The 22,797-nt window shown below is 33.2% G+C and overlaps 4 protein-coding genes across 5 annotated transcripts; 1 reads left to right on the top strand and 3 right to left on the bottom strand.

Annotated features, from left to right (window-relative positions):
• Positions 1–1,510: 1,510 nt before the first annotated feature.
• Positions 1,511–6,482, top strand: LOC105632611 (syntaxin-132). Its single transcript, XM_012215037.4, has 13 exons — positions 1,511–1,826; positions 2,687–2,785; positions 2,948–3,004; positions 3,180–3,228; positions 3,396–3,484; positions 3,558–3,631; positions 4,194–4,236; positions 4,344–4,404; positions 4,509–4,534; positions 4,720–4,797; positions 5,274–5,354; positions 5,978–6,043; positions 6,158–6,482. The coding sequence occupies exons 1-13, from the start codon at positions 1,809–1,811 to the stop codon at positions 6,329–6,331; spliced, it is 915 nt and encodes a 304-aa protein (XP_012070427.1). The 5' UTR covers positions 1,511–1,808; the 3' UTR covers positions 6,332–6,482.
• Positions 6,483–6,933: 451 nt separating this feature from the next.
• Positions 6,934–12,738, bottom strand: EDA30 (O-fucosyltransferase family protein). Of its 2 annotated transcripts, XM_012215038.4 has the most exons (11): positions 12,284–12,738; positions 11,984–12,180; positions 11,785–11,878; positions 10,677–10,747; positions 10,508–10,596; positions 10,157–10,400; positions 9,851–9,963; positions 9,493–9,583; positions 9,173–9,301; positions 8,352–8,905; positions 6,934–7,889 (listed from the first exon to the last, which is right to left on the bottom strand). In XM_012215038.4, the coding sequence occupies exons 2-11, from the start codon at positions 12,146–12,148 to the stop codon at positions 7,442–7,444; spliced, it is 1,998 nt and encodes a 665-aa protein (XP_012070428.1). In that variant the 5' UTR covers positions 12,149–12,180; positions 12,284–12,738; the 3' UTR covers positions 6,934–7,441. The 2 variants fall into 2 exon arrangements, with proteins under 2 accessions (XP_012070428.1, XP_020534349.1); XM_020678690.3 differs by lacking the exon at positions 12,284–12,738 and having other exon boundaries at positions 12,016–12,170.
• Positions 12,739–13,046: 308 nt separating this feature from the next.
• On the bottom strand, positions 13,047–16,381 carry LOC105632613 (putative glycosyltransferase At5g03795). The gene is made up of 3 exons (XM_012215039.4): positions 15,906–16,381; positions 13,946–14,510; positions 13,047–13,705 (listed from the first exon to the last, which is right to left on the bottom strand). Exons 1-3 carry the CDS (start codon positions 16,261–16,263, stop codon positions 13,198–13,200), a joined length of 1,431 nt encoding a protein of 476 aa, XP_012070429.1. The 5' UTR covers positions 16,264–16,381; the 3' UTR covers positions 13,047–13,197.
• Positions 16,382–20,141: 3,760 nt separating this feature from the next.
• On the bottom strand, positions 20,142–22,148 carry LOC105632614 (myb transcription factor 42). The gene is made up of 2 exons (XM_012215042.4): positions 21,727–22,148; positions 20,142–21,039 (listed from the first exon to the last, which is right to left on the bottom strand). Exons 1-2 carry the CDS (start codon positions 22,035–22,037, stop codon positions 20,442–20,444), a joined length of 909 nt encoding a protein of 302 aa, XP_012070432.1. The 5' UTR covers positions 22,038–22,148; the 3' UTR covers positions 20,142–20,441.
• Between the last annotated feature and the right edge of the window lie 649 nt (positions 22,149–22,797).

Genomic DNA, 22,797 nt, shown 5'->3' on the forward strand with positions numbered 1-22,797 from the left:
TTAAAACATGTCTCTGGTCTCATTGTATTGAGGCTATTTTGCTTTCTGACTTGTTAAGCAAAGTTCCGATATTTAAAAAAAAAAAAATTATTTTGCATCCAATAAATTAGAAAATGAAGAATTTTGTTAAAGTATTGGCATAACTATTCAAAAAATCTGAAATTTCTTTCCAAAATTTTACAAATAATATATACACATGTGAAGGAATAGGTAGGGCCACCAGGTGGCTTGAGTGGGATGGAAAAGTTAGTTTAAATTGACAAATATCAATCAATTAACAAACATGCTATGGAAATAATCAAATAATTTCATTTTAATTTATTTGGTTTCCACAGAAAGTTCCAATCATAAATTCGGATGGATTTGGTGGAGGTGGGATCCACTCATCCAGCCATTATTCCATGTTGGGTTGGCAACGGTTTAATTCTTTAATTGAAATAATTGGACTGAAATTGAACTTCAATCGGAACGAAAAAAAAAAAAATCTAAACAAAAAAAATTGGCTTGAAAATTTTCATTTTTAAAATCGGGTTTGATTTAGGTTATAGTCCTTTCTTGTTTTAATCTGGAACCGAAATCGATTCAAAGCTATCCATGGAATTGAATGTTCCGAGCATTAAAATCAAATTGGTTCGAAATTGATTGAATCGGAATGGAAATCAAAATAATAAACCGGCCACCATTTTATAAATTAAAAAAGTAATGTGATCTATGTATATCCCTTTAGACAACTCATCATCAAACATGTCTATCCAGCTGACTTTAGCAACTCAAAATTCCTCATATGGTCCCACCCATTAATAATAATAATAATAATTGTTATATTATGTTACATTGTGTTAATGCAAACTAAAAAAAAAAAAACTCTTAATTACATTATATTAATTATGACTCAGTAATTAATATTTATATCAATAAATTCTAAGCAAGTGATACTTTAAAAATCTTAATTTTGGAAGTAATTTGAGAAAATAAAGAATTGTTCTAGTTACAAATAAGGATGTTCTAATAAATTATTATGAAATTCATGCAATTTGAAATAAATCATTACTTCATCTTAACTACTTTTTGGAAATTTATCGTAAAATATTTGAGATATAATTTGTTTAACTATTTAATCCTTAAATTAAATAGTGCTAATTTTATCATTAAACACCATAAATTATTTGATTATTTAGTTCTTTATATTTAATTTACTTCACATTTACTATAGAATTACTATTTAGCTCATCATCTATGAGTAAAAAAAGAGGGGATGAGTAAATAATTTAATAGGGCAAAACTTTTAAGGACTTTATGATAATGTTTGAAACAGTAAGGATTAAATAATAATTTGATCAAATCCCAAGGATTTTGTTGGAATTTGCCAGCAGTGTAACAATAATAATAACAATAAATAATTTAGAATTTCCACTGTCATTGTAAGTAACTAACCGTTGAATGGGACCCGCCAATAGCTTAACGGTTAAGATCTATTTAAATCATACACTGATTCGTAGATGATTTTATCTACCAAAAGGAAGCTGCTTGCCTGTCTTCGCGGTCTGTTTGTCACCACTTTCTCTTTCTTCCTCTGATTTCAACACGAAATACTGTCATCGATTTTCTCTTTCTACCAGCCCTAATTCAAAGTTCTCCTTTGTATATTTTTTACAAATTGGACCTGGTTTTTATCATAAACCTTCTAAAACAAAAAATTAATTATCTTCTAGACCTCTATATATCCTTTATTCTTTGGCATTTTATTTTTATTTATTTCTTCCACATTTGGGAAGCAAGGGAGGGTTCTCTGAGCTGCTTCTTCGACAATGAACGACCTTCTATCTGTAAATTTTTCTCCACTCTATTTAGTTTTGGTTTTTTTTTTTGTAAATTTTGTTTCTTTTTGATTTTTTTGTTTTATTGGGTTTGTCTTGATCCAAGTGTTATTTTCTCCCTTTGTTGTTGTTAAGGCTTATTTAAGTGGATCCATTACCTATGGAGTTCACTGAGGATTTGATTTTAGGATTTGTTAGTTAAAAAGTTTAGATTTCTCTGTTTGGTTGCTGATAAAGAGAGAAAAAGTTGAAGGAAATTCGGAATTCATTAGTCATGGAATTTACTGTTGCGTACGTTATGGGAAATAAAATATGAAGTTAAGCGTTCTAAAATAATTCGATTTTGGTGATGAAGACTGAATCTTTTGCTTGCATTAATTAATCTGATCTTTTGTAGGTTATGAAAATCTCGAGTCCATAAATTTACTGTTAATTTATTTAAATTCAAATCCTTTTTACACTAATCTGTAAATATTAGTTCCTGTATGCATTATAGTTCTTTCAGTTTCCCTATATATAGAGTAGTCAGTTCACTGTTTTTATTTCCATTTGTTGTCATTGCAGTGCTGCTTATTTTGCATCATCAGTGTATTTGCTGTGTTATATGACACAAAAAATGTCTAGTTTTGTTAATGGAGGTTGTGGATTTAAATTGCTAACGCACGTGTTTTAAACCAATGAGAAGCTCACATTTGAGGCTGTTACAATTTTCTTTTATTTATTATTAGCTACAAGGTTAATCTTTGCAGGAACTTGAGCATTGAGGATCCTTAGTTTTTAATTATTAAAGGGTTATAATGTGTTGCATATGATATTGATCATCGAGTAATCAGCTGGATTTACCTGCAATGACTTGCTTAATTTTGCAGGAGTCCTTTGAGATCCCTCGTGGTCAGGGATCTAGAGGTGGTGATGTTGAGATGGGAATGACTTCTAATGAATTGGGCTTGGAAAATTTCTTTAAAAAGGTGCTCACTGATCTTTATGGCTTTTGCTGTACTAAATATGTCCTGTCTCTGTTTTTCTGATATTATGATTAATCTACCCAAGGACATTGAATTTTATGTGTTATCATTCTCATCTTTTGTTGATTAGCATCTGCTATACATTGTCATTTCATTCTTCCACAGGTTCAAGAAATAGAAAAACAAAATGAGAAGCTGGACAAGCTACTTAAACGGCTCCAGGTATAAGCTCAGAAGGCTTTTTCAATATATAGTCTTCTTGACATAATCCTAGTTTAAAATTCGTTCTTTAGTAAAGATAAAAATAGTTGAAATTTGCAAACAATGCCTTTCATAACCAAAATATCAGCTCCAAGTGTGCATTTTATGATCAATCTCTTTCAAATTTTGATTGCAGGATGCACACGAAGAGTCGAAGGCTGTGACTAAAGCTCCCGCCATGAAAGGTTGTTTTTAGTAGCTTGCATTTCTTTGATATTTTTGCAACTGGATTTTTCTTTTGGAATCAACATGTGTCCCTCTCTATCTTTTATAATGTTCATTGTTACTTAATATTAATCTACATTCTTATCAGCCTCAAGACATTGATGATTGGTCTGGCTTTCTTCTGCAGGAATCAAGCAGCGAATGGAGAAAGATGTCGATGAAGTTGGAAAAATTGCTCGTTCTGTGAAGTCAAAAATTGAGGAACTTGACAGAGAGGTAAAATACTTGTTGCTTTTGACTCATTGTTTTGCATCCTTCCGATGGATAACAACACTTTTTTGTTGTACAGAATTTAGCAAATAGACAGAAACCAGGATGTGGAAAAGGAACAGGTGTAGACCGATCAAGAACCTCGACAACTATGTAACTTACATTCCAACTTTGCTTTTGAATAATTTCTGTTTTCCTTTCTTTATGAACTGTATTAATATTAAGGTATCCCTCCATGACCTTTTTTCCAAATACTTTTATTAATATAATTAATTATCACCAGTATGTTTCAAAAATTATGTAAGAAAAGCAAACATTTCTTAGTCCAAATTATTATTCTACTCTTTTTTTATGCTGACTTTTGATATTTATATTTCGATAAAAATCTGAAATATAATCATAAGTATTGCCACGCTGAATTTTTCCTAACTGTTTTTACTGACCACAGGAATTGAGGCATTGCCCTTTTTTGTGGTGCTTTGAAAAGTGTTTACATTCTGCTTGTTCTTTTACATGAGAAGTTTTTTATAAATGCATAACTGGTAGAAACCTAAAAGGAAAAACAAATTGTTGGTTCCATTTTGCTTTCTGAAGTTTGAATGCAGAAAGGGAGGGAAAGTAAAGATTACTCTATTGCAGTTCTACATGCAAAGACCTATTGAAGAATTTTCCAAGTAACCTTATCTGACTTCAATAATTTTCATCTAATGTGCAGGGCCTTGAAAAAGAAGTTGAAAGACAAGATGGCAGAATTTCAGGTAGGAATGTGGACACACACTCACCTACTGAACCACATATCTCACTGAGAGGGTCTTTTACTTCACCTAATTGTGGTCTCAATTTTTTGATTTTGTAAATTGTGTAGAATCTAAGGGAAAATATCCATCAAGAGTATCGGGAGGTTGTTGAAAGGCGTGTTTTTACAGGTTTGAATCTCACCTGTACCTTATCCATGAGTATTTCTACAAAATGATTCCCTGTGTAATCTATGATATGTTGTAACTTTATCTATTTATCTCCTTGATTTCAGTAACGGGAGCAAGAGCAGATGAAGAGGTGAATTCTTTTGTACAATATATTGCACAGTGAATTCATATTCATTTTTTTTTTTTTTAATGTACAAAGAGAATATCAGAATTGCTGAAATACTCACCTCCATTGACTGCCTGTGTCTGCACCTAGTTGGTGGCTGTGGCAAAATATTTCCGTGGACTTATACTGTTATTATTCAATAATGACAGACAATTGACAGATTGATTGAAACTGGAGACAGCGAACAAATTTTTCAGAAAGCAATTCAGGAGCAAGGGCGAGGCCAGGTTTGTTGCTCTTTTCTTCCTCCACTGAATTATTTCTTCTCCTGTCACTTTACCTTTTTGCAAAGGTTAGAAGGTGAAAAAAAAAAAAAATCTTGGCTTTCATAAAATTAGAAGTCTTAGCATTAGGAACTACCGGTATTGGCACCTGAAAAGACTCGTGATTCAGGCAATCCAATCTTCCGATTGTAAGTCGGAAGCCCCCAGAAATGGTGAACAATTTAGAGAGGATTTCATCTAACCCTATAGCCACTAGTGAGTTGGATGCTAAACTCACTAATTAAGATGATTAGTATTGGTCATTTTCCTTTCTCTCATTCTTTATTATACTTCTGTATTTTTTTTTCTTTTTTTTATTTCCTGGGAAAAATACATTTTTAGGATTGTTTGGTGTACTTTGCATGACTTGTCATTTATGTAAAGGTTTGATGGCTATAAAAACTCATGTCTAATTTCATCAATGTTCTCTGAGTTTGCAGATAATGGATACTCTTGCAGAAATTCAAGAGCGCCATGATGCTGTGCGAGATTTGGAGAGGAAACTTCTAGACTTACAACAGGTATTTCACAATTATAATTTTATTTGCCTTCTATGCAGTGAATTTTTTTTTTTTTTTAAGTCCAGCACTGCATGGAGTTTGATTTCAATATCAAACTATAAGATGCAACAGGCATGTTTTGAGGCATATAATGATTAATTTTGAGCTTGCAAGTTAGTATGCAGTGGTTGTATGTCAAGAGACATAAGAGTGGCTAGTGACTACTTGATGCATTTTCACTCTAGCAGGAAAGTTATCAACCGGTATATGTTGAAACTAAAGCTCATCTTCACATTTTGCATTATTGCTTACTATTCAAATGGGGGTTAATATTTAAATGCAAGCTATTAGTGTCGCATGGAGGCTGCCAATATGCCCATATAGAAGGCTTGTGAAGTTAATGAAAATATGGTCATAAAACCATCAAAATAATTTCCAATCCAACAGTAAGATTTGACAAATGCATAGTACATAAGCATGTAATTGGAGTTTATCCTGTAATTGTAGGAAGATATTTGTTGAAAGGGAGCTTTCGTGTGAAAAAAATATGTTCTGCGGGAAGTGTCGTTATGATGATGTACAGATACATGTGTACATGTTGAGAGAGAATATTTTGGATTCTATAATTTTATATTCATGTGCAGATTTTTCTGGATATGGCTGTTTTGGTGGATGCACAAGGAGAAATGCTTGATAACATTGAATCACAGGTCCCATTACTAATGCCGCACTGATTTGTTAAGTGATGATAGTACAAATTAATGCATTGGCTGAATCTAGAACTCTCTGATTGGATTATTTCTACCTTACTTCCTTTATCTCAGGTCTCAAGTGCTGTAGATCATGTGCAATCAGGGAATACTGCACTTCAAAGGGCGAAAAAGTTGCAAAGGAATTCAAGGAAATGGATGTGTATTGCCATCATTATCCTTCTCCTTATTGTTGTAATTATCGTTGTTGCGGTGATCAAGCCTTGGAATAGCAACAAGGGTGCTTAGCATTTATTTTCTGTTTGTATACTGTATAAATGAGTGATGCACCAGCTTTTGGATCCCTTTCGGCAATCTGTCTATCGTTTTGCAGTTCATTTACGATGTCTCAGCTTCTGTTCGTTGGATTCAATTAACAAATTTGGTTGGGTTTGTTCTACTTCTTACTATAGTGTCTATTTTCTTTTATTTTCATCGAATTAAAAACTGAAATTGTGAAGGGTTCATGTTATTTCTTTGCCAAGATCGTGGAGGGAAATTTGAAATTCTTGGGGATAAATATTGTAGAAGCCAGTTCTCATGGCATTTGGAACTAACGGAAATTGAACAACCAAAAATATTTTCATGGTCACAAAAAAGACTGAATAATATGAAAGGAGGATGTTATTTCTGGAATTTGACACTAGTTATATCAATGATAGCCTTCATTAATTTGCTTAGTTAATGCTTCTGAAAAAAGTTATTCGATACCGACCTAAGACCTTCAATCAAGGCGCATCTTGTTTCCGAGAATTCTCAGCAGCAGCACTTGGATTTGCAATATCAATATTATAACTGCTTGCATATGACATTATAATCATCCAATCAACAGTGAAAGGGTATTATAATAATTATATTAATGAAAAACTCTTCCATTAATTGATTTCCTCTCCAAATAACTTTACACTCTCAGTAGCAAATGCAGGTTTATGAAGAACAGAAACAAATCATCTCAAATGATCAAGCTCAACTGACTGCTAGCTGCATGATACAACATTTCCTGCATTCCCCCTTTTCCATGATAAAACATCTTCAATAATGTTACACCCGTTTCAGTTACAGGCTGCAATCAGCTGGTCCAAACCGCATCAATCATTTTCGCTGCTGTGCTGTTGAAAAAATCTGTTGTATGAAGGTATACTGATGTTTTTGTTTTTCTGTAACTTAAATGAGTCCTTGAATCTATTAGAAAGAAAAAATCTGGATTTATTTTCCTCAAAAAAATAAGTTGGAGCTGTTATGCAAAAAATTCTCTCCAAATGTCACCTCTTCTCAGACATCTCCCCGGAATTTTCCATTCTCAAAAATATTGCCAGTAAAGTGACTACCAATTTTCCATTATCATTCTCACATCCAACTCTAGTCATTAGGGTCCCATTCATCATCCTGATCCATAGGTAGAGTAAAACTACTCTTACCACCTCTGTCATCAGATTCTTGTTGAACCACATCATTCCCATAGTCAGAGTCATTATCACCATTTTTAACCTCTTCTGCGTCTGTTGAATCCAATGGAAAAGCTTCCTGTCCACGTTGTATCCATTCTGGGCATTCATCTTCACCTCCATATAGATATTGACCATCCTTACCTTTTAGCGGAGTCTGAAACTCAGTAGATGAAATTCTACAAGAGCATTCAGGGAGCGGATGTGATAGAAATGAATTTGGTTTTGACAAAAGAGATTGCCTAATCAGGCCATCTACACCCAAACTTTTGTTTAGATGTTCCCTCACTGAAAGTGTCCAATTATGTCTGGGATGATACATACTGTCACGGATAGTGTTGAAAAATTTTTCAACAACTTCCCTGTTAGAAGAACCAACAAGGCATCAGAAAGAATTACAAAGATATCATAATTACTAGGTTTAATAGCTAAAATAAATTGCTAAGCTTAACAATCACGTATTTAACTAAGAACTAAAAAAATGAAAAAATAAAAACTTGATATTAAGAGTACAAAGAGACTCCATTTGCAACATATGCAAACAGATAGCAGACATTAAGAAAATTGGAGTGCCATTGGTCAACCCATGGGAAATCAATTGGGCTGCTGAGAATTTATGTCCTTACATCCATCTTCCTTTCTCCCATCGAGTAGTTATGTGCTCTAAGTGACATTTTATAATTATATTATTAGAGACAGATTCCTAAACATACTACAGTTACTATGGTGATTCATCTATGTTACTATACTACAATGCAATTCCATATCCAACATCCTTCTAATAAAATTCAGAATTCGTGATAGCATTTTCATGCCCATTTTACCTGTCTGGTCGATATGTTCTAGAAGCAGCACTTTCATATAATCGCTGTCCCATGACCAGGCCTGAGAAATCTGGCCACCCACTTCCAGCGTCATTAAAACCAGGAAAGAATGCATCTGCTTCCACAGAGACGATGTAATCAAGAGCATCCCATAGTAACCTGTGTGCTTGCCTCCTAAAATCCATTGGTGAAGGGTCTGGTTCAGCATCAGTCTGAGTTATCCAACCGTACCAGCCTTCCTTTTCATGTCGATAGATGGGTCTATCTGGAGGTGGAGGAAGAGGCCGAGGCCGAGGACCTGCCCTCTTCCACTCTTCTTTAAGTTGTTTATCACTTTTGGGAGGAGGAATTTGAAAAGAATCTTCAGGAAGAAGTGCCTCAGGACCAAACAATTCAGCCAACTCATCCTTGCTGCATATTGATGTGCGATCTACAGCATTGGCAAACAAGGCACGGAGAGGGATCAGAACACGCTGACCACCAAAAGTTTCGGAACCTGCCACATATATTGTTGTTTTGGAAGAATAGCCCAGTGCTCGGAGAAGAAGTCCAACCTGCAAACTTGCTCCCAAATTTTGCTGTTAGACTTTGCACATAAATAAACAGCTCTTTGCTATCCATTCATAAATAACATTTATAGTTATTATTGTCTATTTTCTAAATCTTTGCCTTCCAACTAACTCTTGCAAAATACGATATGCATTTTGGTGAGGACCACAACAGAAATTCTTGTAAGTACCAGCCCTATCAAGATTATCAACTACCATTACACAAAATGTCAGCTTGCATGAACAAGAGGATCTCATTAAATTCAACCGTACCTCTTCTGGCATGAGAGGGCACGACCCATTTTCCCTACGTAATTGAGAATCTACACTAAGCTCTTCATTAAGAATCCCTCGCTTGATCATCTGAGCCCTTCGATATTGAATGAGTTCAGTGTGAACATCCTAGAGGAATTACCAATTCAAAAAAAAAAAAAAAAAAAAAAAAAAAAAAAAAGTCAGGGAATTTGAGAAAAGCGATTGAATTAGTTTACTCATCCTTTCAGTAATCTTCAATTGTGCAAAACAAGCAAGCAAAACACCAGTCACATTAGTTCATGACAATGATAACTGCAGAAAAGGCTTAAACAACTAGCCTGGAAAAGTTCCGCACAGCCATGATAGGCCAATGTGTCCCTCACCAAACCAGGGTGAAATGCAAGGAAAGGTTGGCCCCGCAGTCTTAACCTGGAATACAAAAGCACAATTAAATCAATAACAGCAAGCAAACATTTGAAGTGACCAACTTTTTAGATACAAAAGGAACTTCCCCCCCTTTCTATTTCTGACATGTTAAAAAGTTATATTTGCAAGTCAAGTTCCCATAATCTCGACATGCTCAACATGTTATTTGGTTTTCCCCTCCAATAAACACATACTAAATGCTTCTCTTCTTAGTTTACTCTTTCACTATGTTGTTAAGAAGCTAGCAGAAAGACAGCAAAGAAACTACACCTCTCAACAATCTGATGTCCAAGCACCTGAATTTCTGGGCGAAATTGGAGAGCATGAAATGCAACTCGGCATCTAAGCCTCTGAAGCTCATACATGCTAGGTGGAAGGATTGACTGAAGAAAATAAAAAGCCATTAAGAATGCACTTGAATGCAAAGTTTTTCTCCATTTAGAAACTCACTTGTACAAGAGGAAAAGTTTTGGTGCTCAACTAGAAAACCTCAAAAAATTTAGCTACTTAAAAATACAAGTGAGCTTTTTAGAAAAAATAAAAAGTCTGGTGTATGATATACAAAGAGATAACCACCTGCAAGCATCCTCCATCAGCAAGCACTAGGCCAATAACCTTGGCTTTCTTTAACTTAGGCAATATTTCTTTAATATAAAAATTTGGAGAAGAAGAACTTTTGGGCTTAAATGTTGGGAACTCATTCCTTTTCCTAGCTGCCTTCAAATTTTCAGGTAGGCTCTTCACAATGATTACATCCTTTTTAAGTGAAGCAATGAACTGCTCCTCATCATAGAGATAGGAAAAACTCTTGAATTTGTTACTGTATGAAATTTTCAGAGTGAAAAGATAAAGAAGAGACAAAATGTATGAGCTCACTAATGCGACCATAGGAATTGGCAAAAACTATTAATTGTGCCAGCAAGATACCTAATGCCTTTTGACCGAAGACTTTCTTGAATTTCTGGAATGACAAGAGTAGCATTTAGAAGCCTGGATATGGTGACAAGATCACAGATCTAGAAAATTAACAAAAACGTTATGCACTTCCATTAGCAATTGTAGTTGAAATCACATTTATGCATCAAATCAGTCATACCGAAGATCTTATCTTCTCAAATCCACCAAAAATTTTCGCATAAATATAACCATTGTTCTTTTCATTTGCAACTGTGACAGGTAAACAAGAGCAAAAAAACTTAGAAATATACAGATGAATCTGATAAGATGATGAAATAACAAAGGAAAAAAGACCAGCAGGAAAAAAAGCATTTAATTGTTCAAATAAAAGTAATATAGGAGAAAGATTGAAGCCTCGAGGGAGTATTTTACTGTCATTCCAATATCTCAGGCATTTCAAACAACAAAACATCACCTCCAAGACATCATGTTGATCCCTTATCATCCAATGCTTAAACAATTACATCATGTATTCACGAACAAAATTTCAAACACAATTCTATAACCCGATGTTATGCATATTACATCTATAATATATCAAGGGTCCAGTTGGTATCTAGCGATTTGAAATGATCGAGTATCCAGAATTGGCAACATATTGGTTTCTTTATCCTCTTACTCCTGAACCTCAAAATCTAAATACAAGTTCATTTCAAATGACTATCCATTCAAATGCATCTTATATTACATATGCATGAATGAATATCAAGTATTTTATCATCAAAGTGACAGAATAGCTTCAATTTCTAGCCATATAATCAGAATAACCAAGCAAGCATTTCAAATGTAAAGATAACGTAACTAACTACAACTATCATCGGCAACAATTAAATTGTCATTGAAAAATAATTGCAGACATGTAAGCAAGTGAAATTATTTCCCAACTCCTTTAAGGGGTACTTAGCAAAGAATCAAAATCTACAAAAAAGTTCAAGAATTAGAACCCATCAGATAACATCATGAACGGAGACAAATATTGATTAGACCAGCAAAAAGAAAGTCACCATGACTGAATTAAATCCTACATCTAAAATTTCCCTCCAAAATTGCCAAGCGGTTGCCAACTATGAAGAAACCCTCCCCAGATTATAAATTCACAAAATCTATCTATATGAAATAAAACAGTTGAACTCAATTATTCTTGGGTGACCAAAAGTGGAACCCACTAAATAAATCCACTCAAGAAAACAAATAGCAATAGAAAACTAAAGACATAGATAAATAGCAAGCTCAAGCAAATTAATTACCTGGATAGTTGCTTCTTGGATTGGCATAAGGCTGTAATGACTGTAAAGGCTTCACAACCCCCCATAACCTCTTATTTCTAATATATCGAACACTCTGCAAAACCAGCAAAAACTGGTAATCAGAAAACAACAATTACAAAACAATAGATAAACTTAAAAAAAAAAAAAACAACCAACGAAATAGATTTGCAAAACTGACTTGCGTGTCTGCTAAAGGAGGGAAATTGATACCGGAGTCCTTTGGAGCATAAGTAATCAGACTGGAACCAGAAAACTTGGTTATAGAGAGGTGAATAACAAGAGATCCTGTGGATAGTATCAGTAATAACAAAGCTATCCATTTTATCTTGGATTTGAATACCATCTCCACTCATACCAAACAACTGAATTTCGTAACTGCCAAAAATCCCAATATTAAACCCTACATTACCAATCCAAAAGCAAAGAAAAAAAAAATACAGGTCAAAAAGGAAACTTGATATTATTGTATGCACATTACCTGTAAAGTTAACGACTTTACAAGCTTCACAGTCAACGGATGCTTAATGTTAGTAATTAGCCAAACAAGAGATTTAGCAGATTGAGATTTGAATTTCCCTTTTTTTTTAAAAAAAAAAAAAATCCTCTCTTTGCTTTGGTTAACTCGCAGCGAAGATTCCGGGGGATTTTAAATCTCGAGGAATTGATTTCTTATAGAAGGCAGAGAGTGATGGTGAGCGTGCATGAAGTAGAAATAAAATATAGATTTAGAAGGGAATTTAGATGACAAGATTAGGAAGCTCAAAATCAAATCTTTGAAAAGAAAAGAGAAGATTCTGTAAATTGCTATTTGTTTTTATTTTGTTTATTTATTTATTTGAATAAAGAAAATGCGAACAGACCCTCGCTGATGCCTGGAAGGAAGGAAGATAGAAATAAGAAAAGTATTGTTTTGTACACAGCCCCTCTTCTTTTGAAAAAGACGCGTTTGTCTTCGTCTTTGTCTTCATTAATTAATTAAATAACAGAGCAGTTTTCTGTGAAACGAACCGAACCGATCGGATTTAATGTAACAAAAAAATTTTCAGTTTGGTTTCTATTTTAATTAAATAACCATAATTCTCGATTTAATTTTATTCTTATAAAAAATAATAGATTAAATTAAACCAAATAAATTATTTTTTATTTCATTAGATTTTCTTTATAAAAAAACTCAATTTATTAGTTTATAACTTTATACTGACTCAGTTCAATTTGAACCAAACTAACATAATGCTCATCCCTTACTTAACCACGCAGCTATATTAATTCAATAGAATGTATTACAATAGTTGAAGTCATTGTATCCCAATGAGTAAAAAAATCAATACATCACCATATACAAAATAACCACTCCCATTTGAACCTGTAAAATCCTGAAGAGAAAACCAGTGGTTATTGATTGGGAACCACAGAAGCACACTGGGGAACCCTCACAGAACTTCGCCGGAGCCATAATTCATACATTACCATATAGAAAGCATCATAATCAACAGGAGGGAAATGCCACTGGAAATGCTTTCGCACCTTCAGCACATTATTTTGTAACATCAGATAAGCGTCAGAACTTATTGCTTGAAGAGTTTTCTTAAGTAATGGAATGTCTAAAGTGGCAACAATGACTGAAAAGCTCTTCCAATTTAGAATGTCTGCAAATGGAAGATCATAATGGTTGGCAATAATAACTGGGACACATCCATAATATAGTGAATCTGCAATCCGAGCTGTGTTTATTTCAAAGCCTTTGACATGGAGGCAGAACTGGCTTCCAAGTAGCTCATCTGCATAAGGGGTTTGGAGCCGACCAAAATGGACATAGATCTCTGAGTCATTTCTCCAAACCTGAAGAAGCCATTCACGGACAGGAGAGTTTATTGATCCCGCAAAAAATGCAAGCTTCTTCCTGTCATCAAATTGCAATTGGTGTTAGTTAAGTCGAGTAATTCCTTGCAAAACTAACAGAAAAAGCAGCAACACTGTACTTTTGTAACTGCAATGACAGTTCATGGTTTATGTTATCAAATGGATATGAGTTTGCTATTCAATTAATTTTATTTATGGAGCAAAATTTGTGACTTGCAGAGATCTACTACCTTCATAGTTTTTAATAAATGAAAATTGAAATCGGAGCATGTATTTTCACCTTTTCGATGAAGCAAGGCTAGGAGGATCCCCTTGTCTAGGCCAAACTTGTGGCAGAGACGTATCCTTGTGAGCAATGTATCCAGAAAGGAAATAGCTTGAAGAGCATACAACTTGAATAGCATTAAATTTCACTTCCTCTGCTTTTTCCATTGCTGACCGTCCAATGGAATGACAAGCAACGTAAAAATGGTCAGCTCCACCACTGCTATTCCAATATGGGTACTTTTGGCTTATATTAAAGATGTAAGCTCTTATGAAATCTTGGATCCCTCCAACTCCAATTCTGCGGTCATGCCGCAACCTGGCAATGGAGAAAGGCAGAAAGAAAAGATCTGCCTTTGTCGGATCCTTAGTGATAAAGTGACTTTTCATAAGAACCTTCTTAAAGTAACTTTCACTGGCATAATTACCCCCAGGTTCAAAATCCACCGGCAAGAGCACATTAGCAAATGGATCATTTCGCCTGTGAGGATAAACATATATCTTAAAGCTCCTATTCATTTCTTTATAATCTTCCAGAAAGATATCTCTATCATGGAACACCTCGTTATTCACATAGATTCCTGAATCATAAACTGAATTATAAAAACCAACAGTTTCCAGATCCTAGGGTTAAGAAATAAAAGTTTGAGCATACTGACTGCACTTCCTTTGGCCTCTCTCTAAGCCCACCACATGGGAAGTCAATTAAGCTCCAAATCAAACTTGAGGTTCAACCAATAATGGAGGTCCCGCCATTTATTAAGAACATGAATAACAAAGCAAATTTTATACTCATTCTCCCAATAGGTGAAGGATTTCACACCTTCATTTAGGTTTATGATATATTCCAAACAGAAGGTTCAACTGCTACAAATGCATTGCCCATAGTTAAAACAAAGTTGAACTAGAGCATAATTATATTGGTTATATAGTAAAGCACTGGAGTGGGAGACGAATAAGAACATTACAAAAGCATTGCAGCACAACCCCAAAGTTATGATGCTCAAAGATAAGACATAGTATACCAGTATTTGCAAAATTGGAAAGCCTAGGATATGTACTTGCTTTGTCGAGATTGCTTTGGTGTTCAGGAGATAGAAAAGCTGGGCTAGTTCCATTCTACGCGCCCTCTGAAACTACATTTGATACAAGAAGGCTTCAAATGATTGCACTGATTATACATTTTAAAGATTTAATCTTTTTCTAGTATATCATTTTTAAAGTCACCTTTTCCAGCTATATGTACATTGTAGAAACATAACGTGACATTGGTGCTTGACATGGTTTTCTCTCAAACACAACCAATGAAACCCAACTAGTAAGGATACACCTAAAGGACATAAGAGAGGGGGATAGAAGCTCCTCTGGCAAAATCTAACTAATCTTTACAATATGAATATCGGAGGAAGTTGTGGGCTTCTACAATTCAGGACATGTGAGAAAAGGTTTTGGTAAACCAAATAGACATAAGACAAATAAGGAATTTAATCAAACGAAGCAGCAAAAATGATCTTATTTTGCTTGTGAATTCCACAAGATTATTTTGCCACATTTCTCTTCAGACTAGTCTCTCAAAGATCCAACTTGGAATTTTATCAAGTCCTTTATCATTATGAATATAAATTTCTCTCGAAGATTTAACTCCTCAATTTTCTTAATTATCAATTGATTAAAACTTAGCCCATCAATCACAATTAGAAAGAAATTGGTACTCCACGAACTCTCTTCTGCACCAATTTTTGCCACTCAATCAATAAACTGTTTGAAGCTAATTAAAAGATTTTAACTTGCTTTAAACTGTGCAGATGGCAAAATGACAATAGCTAGTTTAGAAATTGGATTGGAGGCCACATATATAAAAAGTTAAACAATACATTTGAAGCCAAAGGAATCTCTCAGCCATCTATGAAAGAAAAAGAGAATCTACCCAAACTAAAACAATGCAAAAATAAAACTTTGCTTAAAAATAATCATACCATTAGAGCTAAATTCAAGTCTGGAAACCCGTTGACTTTCATGTCCAGCTTCACCATTCTTCTTCGGGTGACTAATTCTAGGCAAATGACCAAGTGGGTTATTAGAATCATTGAAAACAAAAACTGGGTTTTTGCTCCCTCGAGTGTTTGTCGAATACCCAGATGGGAAATGGGGTTTTAGGCGAAGAGTGGAAGGATTATGGTTGCTGGAGAAGAGATTTGAGGTGGTGGATATATAGAAAAGAATGAAAAGAGAAGTGAAGAGAGCCAAATAAGTGGGCATGAAAAAAAGTGACCTGAACGAGGGAGAGAACCGCCGGTGACTGAAGTAATAGTTAATCAAAGAAGTGTTTGCCATGGAAAGAAAAAGTTTTGGTCTTTTAGGTTCCTCTCCGGTTGGCAGTGGCTCTTTGCATAGAAAATGTTAAAAACATAAACAGGGAAAAAGCTTGTTGGGTCTTTGATTTGTTTGCTTGTGCTGAAATAAATACGTGTCCAAAATTCCTGGGTTGAAGTCTAAGTAACAGCTACCAGCTAGGAAGGATAGGGACTGCTCCCAAATCCTACCATTTATATATATAAGATTATTTTCCTCTTTTCAATATTTTATTAAATAAAATACACTTTTTTTTCAGCAAAAATAATTTTTATTAAATTATATTAGCAATTTTATCAAATTAATGTCTCAACCCTTATATCTTCCATTTACACCCAACTTTATATGGATAACTTAAATAAAAAAACATGATCAAAAAATCATATATACCAAACCGAAAAATATCAGAAACTAATCAAAACTCTTTTCACAATTAATAATTAAATTGATTGTTATAATAATAATAATAATAAAAAGATACATTTACAGTCCACTTGTGGCAAAGTGTCTTCACAACCAAGCATATTATATTCTAAAATACACTTACCTTCTAAATTATATTCTAATTAACAATTTCCTTCCTTTATTTTTTTTTAATTACCGTAACATTCTTAATTTTTACTATAATTTCACCATGAGATCATTCGGTCTAAAAAGTGAGTATTTTCTACTTGTTTATTTCATCCAAAAAACGAGTCTAAATAGTTAATTTTTTTGAATTAAAAAACTCTAATAATTAGTTTTAAGCAAAAATTATGAGTGTAATAATTTAACGAAAATAGAGAGATAAAAGTATGAATTATAATATAGTATATATATATATATATATATATATTTTTCTTATGTGATTAAGAGGGAGCAAAGGCTCAAATAAGCTTGTTTCGCTCTAATGTGATGAATCAAATAAGCATGGGAGGAATAGAATCATATTCTTCGCGAGGCACTCTTTGTTTCGAGGCAATATGAGCCCAAAAAAGCAGCACAATTATAGTTCAAAATAATAATATTAATGTTAACCGAATTAGTAGTTGGGTCTTTTAATGTGAGATCCTAACTCTTTCTTTTAATGTGATTTTTTAAAAATGTATTTCTGAAGATATGCTTTGTGCGTTTATAAATATTTTTAAGTTGCAATGAGGAGAAGAGAAGCAGCTGCTCTCGTTGGCATGTTCTCTTCTACCATTTTAGTGGACAATATTCAAAAATTAATGGCAGTTGATAATTTAAAAAAAAATGAAATTAAAAATCCAAAAAGGAAGGGTAGGTCCATATATCCATGTAGAAGGGAACCAAGCTTCTACAGAAGAACGTTCGGTCAGCCGATGGTCTGATAAACATGTGATATACATATATATATATATATTAATGAATGTATCTCCCACACTCCACTACATACCAAAAGTATCTTCCAAACCCTTTTACTTTATTTATTTATTTGATCACATAAACCCTTTTCATTTTTCTTTATGCAAATTAAAATTTTGGAATCTTCCCAATATATATACAGATGTAATAAATTTTCCTGTTTTTATATATAAGTTTTCAAGATTCTCTGATCTGCTTGCTTCTTCTACAAGGAACTGGTTTTCGAGGTCTAAATGGTGAAGAGTATTATACAAAAAATATCCATATACAAAGAATAAGCAATCTTATTTCCATTTTCAAGGTCAGTCTGCATCTTTACTTGCTTCTCTTGATTGATTTGTGTTTTGGTTTCTTGGCAATATATATGCCTCTGTGTGCGTGGAGAAGACTTCTCAAGTTTTAATTTCTTTTTCTGTCCTTCTGTTGACCTGTAAAATGTAGTGTTTTTCATTAATCTCCTTCATGATCACTTCGTATTTTTGAATGATGTTTGAGACTAAAAAAAGAACTTGCGTACTAATTACATACGTTTTCTCTGCAATTAATTACTTTTCTTTCTTCTTGTGTATATTTAGTATTATTTTGCAAGCATTTAACTCTACATAGTTTGATTACTTATTATGATGATTGAGTTTAGAAATTACAATACAGAAAGAAAGCATGAGATAGGGAGAAAGGGAGATGAAAGAACATGCACTAGTGTTAAGAGGGTTTCTTTTATTTTTCCCATCAAAAACTCTTGAATGAACTCCAAGTTTTCTACAAAGCAGTGACACTTAACATCAAAATAGTGAAAATAATACCAAATCTTGCAAAGATTTTGAGCTATTAGGGTTTGAGTTATTACACATCTTATTGAAACCATTTCTGGGTTTGGAACAAAATTTAGGGGGCCAAGTGTTTGTATGGAAAAAAAAAAAAAAAAGCACACCCACAGGTCAAATCTATGCCATGCCTACCTACTCAGTGTTCATCAACCTCGCATACCACTCATTTATCTGCCCTTCATTTGTTATAATTACAAACAATATCAACAACCTCCTACTAGACTTGCTTTGTAACTTAATTTCTTCTTTTCCTCTTTTTACTGAAAAGCTAAATAATATTTTTCATTCATATAAGAAGGTTAGGTCGAGCTTCTACATACGTGACATGTCTTTTTTTCATCTACCACTAGTATTTATAAATTTAAAAAGCTATTCATATTTCGAGTGTTAAATAGTTTTTTTTTTTTAGTTTTTTTTTGAAATTTTTATTAGTTTGATATATGTATAAGAAATTTAAATATTCTTTTATCGTGTTTTGTAATGAAAAAACTTTATACTTTAGGTTAAAGTAAAATTTTAAATTTTAAATTGTGTAAAATATTTCAATTATCATTGAAATTATCTTTAATTTAATTATTTTTCTTGTGGTTAGTATATGTAAGCAAACAGTTGATAATTAAAATATTGAATTTCATTAAGATCAGTAAGCTGGACTTTACGAAAGGGGAGTAGGATTGCAACTAAATTTCAATGTGACTGACCTCCATGTGGGAGTCAAAAAGGGTTGACATTTGAAGTTTTGGAGGAGCTGACAAAAACTTAATAATAGTACCAAATTTTTTTTTTTTGCTGGAAAAAAAAAAGAAAAAAAAAATCATATATAGTTATATAATTTACTTGCATGATCACACGCCCACACAATATCGTGTTGATCTCAAATACCTTCATCAAGTCATTCTATCGTGTCACGCCTTTATATTTAAGCCAAACATCTATACGTGCATGATTTGAGAGAAGCAAAGAAGGAATTTGCGAGGATTTGAAAACAGCAAATGTTTTTAAAGTCTTATTAATCTATTTGCATATGTAGTGAAGGGCAAAAGTTATATATCCTAAGCATTGCATGCTAATTAATAAGCACATGTATATATCAATCCTCAACCATATCAACAAAGCCAACTACTCATTTGCTTATAATGTTTAAAGGCATCCATTGAAAAGCATTTGCCAGGTTCAAACCATTGGACTTCTTCTTGCAAGTTCTAAATTTCACCAGCTCAGCCAATCAAGTACGGTCCGGTTAATCTTTTTATTGTTAGAGTTTGAATACTCAACACAATTTAAAAATTAATGTTTATATACTTATTATTGTGTATATATCCTATGAATTAAAAGTACATTATCTGCAACTTAACATTCTCAAATATGTGCAAAGCTCGTGTGCATGTGCATGCTTGCATAAATTATTTATTATTGTCAATAATCCCTCATATTTATAAGGATTTCAAAAGGTAAATTCTATGTAATTTGCCATGCATGAATGTATGAGAGGAAATATAATACAGGTTGAATAAAATCACATGTGTACTAATGATTCAATTAGTGAACTAATTTTGTATTCCTTTAGATATATACACACAGAGGAAAATTCTAAGCAATACCATTGCATCAGTTGCAGTAAATAGTTTCATGTATGCATGCAGATAAGATAGAAATAGAACAGATCTCTAGCATAAAAAATTAATTTACATTGAATGTTTGAGAAAGAGAAGAACATTTTTTGTTAAAGCAAACCGGTTTTTTTGGTTCTTAATTTGTACGAGATCTAAAAGGACTGGATTAATTGATACATGCAGAAAACAAAGTTCATCTCCTACATACAATCTAGAACTTACAGAAACTATGTATGCAAGCACAAAAACTACAGAAGCAACAACATTTTACGTAAATTAGATGACAATGAAGCTTAATTAATTAGCCCATCTGATTTTCTTTATCCACTTGTGTATATGATGCAGAATGATTATTTTATTTTAAAGCAACATCTTCATCGACAAAGGCAGCCATTGAAGATACAACTTCAGCTTCCCAGATGCTAGAATTCTGTGCTGAAGAGACAATCATACTAGGATGTTGCAGCTGTTGTTGTTGAGTCATAAACAGATTCTCATTTTCATTGATAAGAGAATCGAGAAACGAAGAGAAACCCTCATCATTTCCATTTCCAATATAGAACTGATTCGCATTGCTTTGTCCTTGATCGCCATTTTGTAAATCCATAGCAATATCATCACAATTAGGCCAATTATGATCAGCACTACCAGCATTATCAATAAGTAATGGGTTTGGTTGATGATAATGATCCAGGGTACTCATTTTGAAATTTTGGCTCACTCTAGTTGCTATAGTTCGATAAGTCCTACCTTCGGTTTCTTCCAAATTGACAGACTTAGGGCCAGTATTTTGGTTTTGGGCAATTTGTGAGGAATTAGGGTTAGGGTTCAATGGTTTGTGGGTTCTTGGATCAATCCCTTGACTAATTAGCTTCTTGCTTAGATGGGTATTCCAGTAATTCTTGATTTCATTATCAGTTCGTCCTGGTATCCTCCCGGCTATCAATGACCATCTGAAATGAAGGAAGCATAAACATTAACGATTAATACTTAAAAGAAAAAAGAGATATTTGCGAATCAAAATATTTCTAGGTGATTTTGTGTTAATTAACCATTGATAATTGAAGTGATTAGAAATCTGATAAGGAAAGGAAGATTAACATCCATTAGGTTACTTTGACATTAGGAAACAAAATCAACCGTTTAATCTTACATAAGGAAATCTGGCAATCATTTACCTAACCCACATATAAATCTTACCTGCCCATATCAGATGGAGGTGGTGCACCACAATGAACAAGGAAAAAAGACACCCTATAATATCAGCTAATAAAGTTTGTAACTTTTGATATTATCTGGAAAAGATAAAGAACCCTAATAAGTATTATTAAGATTTTGAAAAAATGAAAATTAGAGGAGAGAAATCTTGATAATTGAACATATAGAAATAAAGATTGAAAACTGATCGAAGCCCATTTCAAAGAGGGAGAGATATAGGGGGAAAAAGAGAGAACAAAACCAGTTCAAAGAAATCAAATTCTAAGAAACTAATTAATTGAATATGCAATATAATTGATACAGCTCGTATGCAAGTAACAGTGTAACCCTAAAAAAAAAATAAAGAAAAGGATATGTTGAAACAGAATCTGATTCAAAAACAAAGAAACAAAATTAGCTCATCAGTCTCAATTATAATATACCTGTTACCAAGCAACCTGTGAAGTCTAAGAATTAGATCTTCTTCATCTGGAGCAATACGGCCTCGTTTAACAGAAGGCCGGAGATAATTCATCCACCGGAGACGACAGCTTTTTCCACATCTAAGCAGCCCAGCTCTTTTAGGCAGAGTACGCCACCGTCCTTCGCCTTCTTTCTTGATATAGTTTGACAAGAGCTCGTCCTCCTCCGGCGTCCATGGCCCTCTCTTGATTCCCACTTTGCTACAGCATGGTGTAGTGGTTTTCCTGCCATTAGTTGAATAAGAAGAAGATGAAGGTGGGTTTCTCACCATTGGATTAAATATTTCTCTGGTTCTTGATTCAGTGACTTACGGTGTAGGTCTCTTTTTATTTTGTCTGAACAAGTGAATCTTTTGGTAGGGATGGTGCGCTGTGGTGGACTGCTTGTATGATTTATAGACGAAGACGTAAAGGTTAAGAGAGGAAGAAAAGTGGAAATCAAGAGAATTTTAGGGACCTGTGCCTAGGATTTTTTGTATTTTTGCCCCATAAATTGGAATAAATCTTGGGTTATTATTATTATTATTATTATTATTTTCAGACAGACTAAATATCAGAATCAATTTTTAATTAGCTTACTAAAGTAACTAAATCTAAGAAATCTTAAGTTTTTTCTTTTTTTTTTTTTAGAATAAGAAATCTTGAGTTTTCAATTCCACAGTAAATTTTCCCTAAAAAAAAAAGTGCACGATAAATTAGTTTGTACTCTATAAAGAAAAGTCCCCATATACGTGGAAATAATTGAATTAATGAATTCATTATATTGTTTAACAATAAAATTAAAAATAAATTAAAATTAGTATTTGATATCCTCTAGAAAAAATAGTACTATTATAACATCATCCAACCCTTAAAATTAATTAATCCCTCCATTCATTTTATCTCTTTTTAAACTTTTTTTCATGTTCCCATAATAAACGATGTAATTAAATCATCTAAATTATAATAGTAAAATATTTTTTATTTATAATTTCATTTTTAATTATGATTGATGATGCTATTGCTATAAAAAAATAAACAAAATTAACAAAA

Source organism: Jatropha curcas, chromosome 2, assembly GCF_041381405.1.
Source record: "Jatropha curcas cultivar XTBG-Jc1 chromosome 2, XTBG_Jcur_1.0, whole genome shotgun sequence".
NCBI classification, from domain to species: Eukaryota; Viridiplantae; Streptophyta; class Magnoliopsida; order Malpighiales; family Euphorbiaceae; genus Jatropha; species Jatropha curcas.